General features: G+C 43.4%; 2 protein-coding genes across 2 annotated transcripts; both read left to right on the top strand.

The window, feature by feature from the left end:
- The first annotated feature begins 2,748 nt into the window (after positions 1-2,748).
- Positions 2,749-3,084, top strand: LOC141607451 (uncharacterized). Its single transcript, XM_074426801.1, has one exon. The coding sequence runs from the start codon at positions 2,749-2,751 to the stop codon at positions 3,082-3,084; it is 336 nt and encodes a 111-aa protein (XP_074282902.1).
- Positions 3,085-6,092: 3,008 nt separating this feature from the next.
- Positions 6,093-6,566, top strand: LOC141607450 (uncharacterized). The gene has a single exon (XM_074426800.1). It carries the CDS (start codon positions 6,093-6,095, stop codon positions 6,564-6,566), a length of 474 nt encoding a protein of 157 aa, XP_074282901.1.
- Positions 6,567-6,848: the final 282 nt, after the last annotated feature.

The following is a 6,848-nucleotide window of genomic DNA, read 5'->3' as shown; positions in this document are numbered from 1 at the left end:
GAATAATTCTTTAATCGATTCTACTTCTAGAATTATCGGTCGGTAAAATTACTTTAATATTTATCTTTAGCCCGGAACACATGCGACTACGGTCACGAATACTTCTGTTGAGCTCAATCCAAATTTCGATGTAATAACAATTTACTACCCACTTACCCAACGTAACAAGTTTAGGACCCCGGTGAGCCAAGCGTACTTCCTTATGAAATTGGGATTCATGGTTCTGTTATTTGGTAAGGCTAATTCTCAATTATTATTTAGTGAGAGGTCTTGTCAATTTATTATCTATCACGTTTTAAGTGAACTAAAGCGGTCAACTACGATAATTATAATTGATACAGTCGATGACTCGATAAAATGATATGCATGTGAAGTTATGGCGATTTGGCTATGCATGCAAACATATAAAACAAATGCAAAGCAAAAACAATAAAATCCTAGTATGGCCTTCCTAAAATAGTAAATCTAATCAACTATTTACAAATTCGGAAACCAACTCCATTGGTCCCTTGAACTTCATTTGGCATGCACTCCAAGGCAACATCGTCTTTGTCAGAACGCCTTTCCGAATGGCACCGTCTTCAAGGAACTCCGGAATAAATAAATTACGTAGCTTTTCTACTTTATACATTATAAAAAGAAAAAAAGAAAAAAAAAGTGATGCGAGATCACATAAATTACAACCGAATCGATATCCGCATTCATTTCGGGAAATATCAATTAAAAACTAAGGTCATACTAAGTACAAATTACATAATTCAAAATTATATAAAATTAAAATATGACAATCATAATAAAAATTCAGCATTAATATATGTATGAAACATGCTATGTGATATGCCAAATCGCCCTATTTAAGCTAATATCGTATATTCGGTCCGGTTTTATGGATAATTGTGACTATTAACTTATTAAAATCACACAATATTACATAAATCAAATCTATGTCCAAGTTATTTATATCCAAGAAAGTGATGAAACAAATAATTCTCTCTCTAGGATTTCTATGAGAGCCTCCGTCTAATCTTCGTCTTTAGGATCATCCTTTTCTTCGAGGGATCATCTACGTTTCTCGTGGTGTTTTCTATTCTATTCGTTGGCTTAGAGTTTGGTTTTCATTCTGATATTCGAGATGACATCAAGTTCTGAGTTGAGACACAGGAAGGGCAGAGGAGTTATGGGACAGGAGGAGGAATTTGTATGGGAAGTGGAGGACGAGAGGACGGATATTGACAAAACTAATGCTATATTGGTTGGAAGAATCTGGACGTCGAAGGCGATAAACGCACGGGCAGCCCTTGAAACCATGACGAAGCTTTGGAACCCTAAAGGTAATGTAGTTGGAAATCTCATCGATGGTAAGAATAAAATTTTTATATTCAAGTTCGAAGTCGAGAAAGATAAAGCAAAGGTTGTCGATGGGCAACCTTGGCATTTTGACAAGTTTATTTGGTGCTTTAATGATCCCATTAGCGATAGTAGAGTGTCAGATACGCCGCTTTTTATGTTCCCTTCTGGGCTAAGGTTTATGATTTGCCATTGAGGGGACGCTCGAATCTAGACAATATTCGCAGTTAGGGATGCAGTTGGGTCGTTATGTGGGAGTTGATGAAGATCCGTTACCAGAAGTCAAAAGAGCGGTTCGGGTTAGGGTTTTACACGATGTCCGTTCTCCTTTGCGTGATTCAGTGAAGATTACTCTAGCAAAGGGGGAGAAAGTCGAGTTCGAAGTTAAGTATGAAAGGCTCCCTATATTTTGTTATGGGTGTGGGGTTTTAGGCCATGGAGAAAAAGACTGCGACGATGGGCCATATGAGGAAGAGGAACTTCGTTTTAGCGAAAATTTGAGGGCTTCACCAAGGAGGGTAGTGAGAACTATGGCGAAGATGGACCATTCAAAGGCGAGGGTTTTGTTTGGGGCTTTTGAGGATGAGCAGAGGCGTAGTGAAGAAGAGGCAGTGTCGAGCATGATAGTGAAATTACAGAGTTTTTCTATTAAAACTAGGACACGAGGAAGGGATAGGGAGGGCTTTAATGATTGCATTCCTAAAGCGATGGGATGGAGTGATGAGGCTGTGAAGAACAGAAATGAAGAAAGGACGGGAGAAGGGGGAGTAATTTTGGAGGAGTGTGTGGAAATTACAGGGAGTTCGTTGGGAAGAGAGGAGATGCAACTGGAGTGTAGGGGTGATGCTATAAGTGCCGAACAACAGGAAGTGGAGGAGACGACTGGCGAGAAGGGGGCAGCACAGGGAGTGGAGGGAGAGAAAGGGAGAGGGGAGGGTAGAAAGTGGACGAGAAAAAGCAGGGAGCCAAAAACAAGTGAATCAGTTGGGAGGGAGATTAATTTGGCACATGTGGGGGAGAAAAGAAGGGGTAGTGTTCTGGAAAGCGAAGGGAGGGAGGTAGGTGTTTCCAAATGTCGAAAAATCATGGGTGTAAGTTTATCTAAGGTGGAGGTTGAGGGCACTCAACCCCGCCGGGCCCAATGAGTCTTTTAAGTCTCAACTGCAGGGGGTTGGGCAATCCCTCTGCAGTTAGTAGACTCCGTAATTTATTACGGAAAGAGGCCCCCGTGTTGGTCTTTCTCTCCGAGACCAAGTTAAGCGGTGAAGAGTTTAGGAGAGTCAGGGCTAGCTTTGATGAGTATGAGGGGATGGAAGTGGATAGTGTTGGGAGGTCTGGGGGCTAGCCTTCATGTGGAAGAAGCATATACAATGTAATTTTCGGTCAGCATCGGTTCATCATATGGATTTTGAGATTAACGGGAAAGAAGGGACTTGGCGTGTAACAGGATTTTATGGGTGGCCGAATGTTACTGAGAGACATCTTTCATGGGAGCTTCTTAGGGTGCTAAGTTCGCAATATGACGGTCCATGGGTGTGTATAGGGGATTTTAATGAGGTGCTTTTTATGACAGAAATGAAAGAGGGTGTGCGTCCTCAATGGCAAATGAATAACTTCAGAGAGGCAGTGGACGATTGTGGGTTAAGGGATGTTGATTTTGAGGGGTATATGTTCACCTATGACAATGGGCAAGCGGAGGATGATAATAGACAAAGCCGGATTGATAGGGCACTATGAAATGAGGCTTGGCTTGATTTATTTTCGAGGGCGAAACTTACCCATTTGGAGCGGGAGTGGTCAGACCATGCCCCAATTTTGCTACGTCTGGTACGAAGAATGCGTGAGGAGCAGGCACATAGTAAGCTGTTCAGATTTGAGCAGCTGTGGGTGGGAGCGGATGGGTGTGAGGGGGTTGTACAGGAAGCTTGGGAGAAAGGAGGGACGGATCTGGTGGAGCTATTAGCTCGGTGTGCGGATGATTTGCAGAAGTGGAAGGTCATAAGTATAGGTAAGGTGATGCGAGACTTGAAGAAAAAATGAAGACGTCTTGAGTTTTTGAACGCGGGGGGAAGATCAAGGGGTGCGGTAAGGGAGAGACGGGGGCTGGTTAAGGAGATTGCGGAGCTGCTAAAACAAGAGGAGCTATTTTGGAGACAAAGATCCCGGGAAATTTGGCTTAAAGAAGGAGATCGAAATAAGAAGTTCTTTCATCGGAAAGCGAGTCAGAGAAAGCAGAAGAATCACATAGCACGACTGGTTGATAATGATGGTCGGGTTTGGGAGGGTCTGGACAATATTTCTAGGGTGGCGAGGGAGTATTTTGAGGATGTTTTTGCTACGGGGCAGCCGGAACATTATGAGCATTTACTAGATGGAGTGGCTGGGAGAGTTACGGGAAGTATGAATTCGCTTCTTCGGTGTGATTATACGGAAGAGGAGGTTGTGACCGCGTTAAACCAGATGCATCCCTTAAAGGCTACCGGTCTGGATGGCATGAATGGGCTCTTTTATCAGACCTATTGGGATATAGTGGGGCAGGCAGTAACTCGAACGGTCCTTGGCATTTTGCGAGGGGCACCTTTCCCGGAAGGTATTAATAAAACTCATATTGTTTTAATTCCAAAAAAAAAGGCACCGGATAAAATGACCGATTTTCGTCCCATAAGTTTATGTAATGTCATATATAAATTGGTGTCAAAGGTGTTAGCTAACCGTCTGAAGATTTTCTTGGGTGAAATTGTGTCGGAAAATCAAAGTGCCTTTACACCGGGTCGCCTCATCACCGATAATATTTTAGTGGCTTTTGAAATGTTCCATTTTATGAAAAATTCCAAGCACAAAAATGGGTTCATGGCTCTTAAACTTGATATGTCCAAAGCTTATGACAAAGTGGAGTGGCACTTTTTGGAGCGGGTTTTGATCCGTATGGGATTTGATACAGGATGGGTGGATAGGGTGATGCATTGTGTGACTTTTGTAACCTTTTCTATCCTTATCAATGGCACTCCGTCAGACAATTTTCGACCCAAGCGAGGACTTCGACAAGGTGACCCTCTATCACCATATCTCTTTATTCTGTGTGCGGAGGTTTTATCAAGTTTAATGAGACGAGCTGCGGAAATAGGGTCTATACACGGCATAAGGATCGCCCGTCAATCGCCTACGGTAACACATTTTCTTTTTGCGGATGATAGTATTTTCTTTGTTAAGGCAAAAATGGACGAAGCAATTAAGGTGAAGGAGATCTAACACGCCTATGCTGGGTCCTCGGGACAGGTGATTAATTTCGAAAAAACTACGGTTTCTTTTAGCCGAGGAACTCATGAGCGAGATAAAGATGGGGTTACTCAAGTGTTGGGGGTTCGAATGGTTGAAGGTCAGGACCAATATTTGGGACTACCTACAATGGTCGGTCACTCAAGGAATGTGGTAGCGAATGTGGTGCGTGACAAGTTGGGGAAGAAATTACAAGGATGGAAAGGGCAGTTGTTTTCGAAGGCGGGTCGGGAAGTGTTGATAAAGGCCGTGGCCCAATCAATCCCAACCTATGCGATGAGTGTCTTCAAGCTCCCGGACAATTTTTGTAATGAACTTCGCTCCCTTGTGTCATGGTTTTGGTGGGGAGCAGCTCGGGGTAGGGCGAAGATCCCTTGGATTGCTTGGTCGAAGCTGTGTAAGCCGAAGGGAATGGGTGGATTAGGGTTTAGGGATTTTCATAAATTCAATATGGCGCTCTTAGGCAAATAAGCTTGGCGGTTTTTGACCGATAAGACTAGCCTCATGGTTCGTGTCCTGGGTGGTAAATATTTCTCGAGTGGACAATTTATGGAAGCAAATCTCGGGATTAATCCTAGCTACACGTGGCGTGGAATTTGGGAGGCTCGGGAGGTGTTGAAGCTGGGGATTAGGAAGCGTATTGGGAATGGGTTAAGTACGAATATGTGGTCAGACCCATGGATTCCTCCCACACAGTCGAGACTCATTCTTTCTAATAGGGGAGAGGCACCAGTTGATATGCGTGTGGCTGATCTGTGGACTGCGGATAGTGGGGCGTGGGACACGGCCAAGGTTAGTGAGCTTTTTCTACCTTTCGAGCAAGAACGAATTCTAAATATACGTATTAGCACTACGAAACCGGAGGACTGTTGGATGTGGGATTTGGAAAAGAGGGGGGAGTATTCGGTAAAATCAGCTTATAAAGCCATGGTAGGAGACGAGTTAGAGGGCGCTGGGTCATCAAGCTATGCGGGGGAGAAGAAGCTCTGGAACCGTATATGGAAAGCGAATGTTTGGCCTAGGGTCAAGGTCTTTATATGGCAGCTATGTAACGAAGCTATTGCTACTAAAGCTAATGTAGCTACCCGTATTCGATCCATTGATGCAGGATGCCCTCTTTATTGTTGCGAGTTGGAGACCAGTCTCCATCTTGTACGGGGGTGTGGGTGGACAGGTGGGGTGTGGGATAGGCTGGGGATTGAAGTAAGGAGGACGGAGGGGTATGAGCGGGTGAGGGAGTGGGTGGAGGATGTGTGGAGGGAGTTGGAGGATAGTGAGATAGATATTTTCATGTTCGGGTGTTGGGCGATATGGGAAGCGAGAAATAAAGTGGTGTTCGAGCAAGAACAGTTGGATGCTATGCGGGTGGTGAAGAGAGTAGAGGGTATGAGAAGGGAGTTAGAAGTACGGGAAGCACGGAGGCAGCAAGGGTAGTTCCGGGTGGACATGGGCAGTGGGAGAAACCAGGGATGGGGTATGTAAAGCTGAATATAGATGCGGGGGTGAAGGAAGGTTGGGGAATGGGAGTAGGAGTGATTTGTCGTGGAAGCAATGGCGAGGTGGTTTGGGGTTTAGCGGAGCATAGGAGGGCGGAGATGGAACCAAGGTTAGCGGAGGCTATGGCGATTCTCGAAGGAGTTAAAGAAGCAAGGAGCAGGGGACATACGCGCATAATCATCGAGAGCGACTGCAAAATGGTGATTGACGCGTTGAAGACGAAGGAGCAAGGCCATAGTGATTTTCATTTAATTTTAGATGACATTTTCTATTTCTGTTCAGATTTCAATTCAGTTATTTGGTCTTTTGTTAGTCGGAAACTCAATGGTGTAGCACATGAGCTTGCCCACTTTAGTTCGTCTGAAATAAGTAGGTATGTATGGGATAGTTTGCTACCCGAACAAGTGATGTCGTTGGTTATTCGTGATATTAATGATATGAGGTAAACCCGTTTTGGGGTTGTTTCAAAAAAACAAAATTAATCTATGTCCAAGTTAACCTTCTTAGGACTCAAAAATTTAGTCTTGACTAAATATTTGACAATAATTCAACTTGATATTTTATTATTGCTCTTTAAACACTATTATTCATGATAATAAAGGAATAATTCCCAAAAAGTCATAAAAATTCAAAAATTTCAAAATCATAATTTTGTATATATTCTGGAAAATTCCCAACATTCCAAAATTTAATAAAAATTTGCCCATAGAATAAAATCAACTTATTTC

This window comes from Silene latifolia, chromosome 10, assembly GCF_048544455.1.
Source record: "Silene latifolia isolate original U9 population chromosome 10, ASM4854445v1, whole genome shotgun sequence".
In the NCBI taxonomy this organism is placed as follows: domain Eukaryota; kingdom Viridiplantae; phylum Streptophyta; class Magnoliopsida; order Caryophyllales; family Caryophyllaceae; genus Silene; species Silene latifolia.
This window is presented reverse-complemented; position numbering and strand designations above follow the sequence as displayed.

Coding starts and splice junctions, on each gene's coding strand:
- LOC141607451 (XM_074426801.1), top strand. CDS start 2,749: ATGGATTTTGAGATTAACGGGAAAGAAGGGACTTGGCGTGTAACAGGA.
- LOC141607450 (XM_074426800.1), top strand. CDS start 6,093: ATGGGGTATGTAAAGCTGAATATAGATGCGGGGGTGAAGGAAGGTTGG.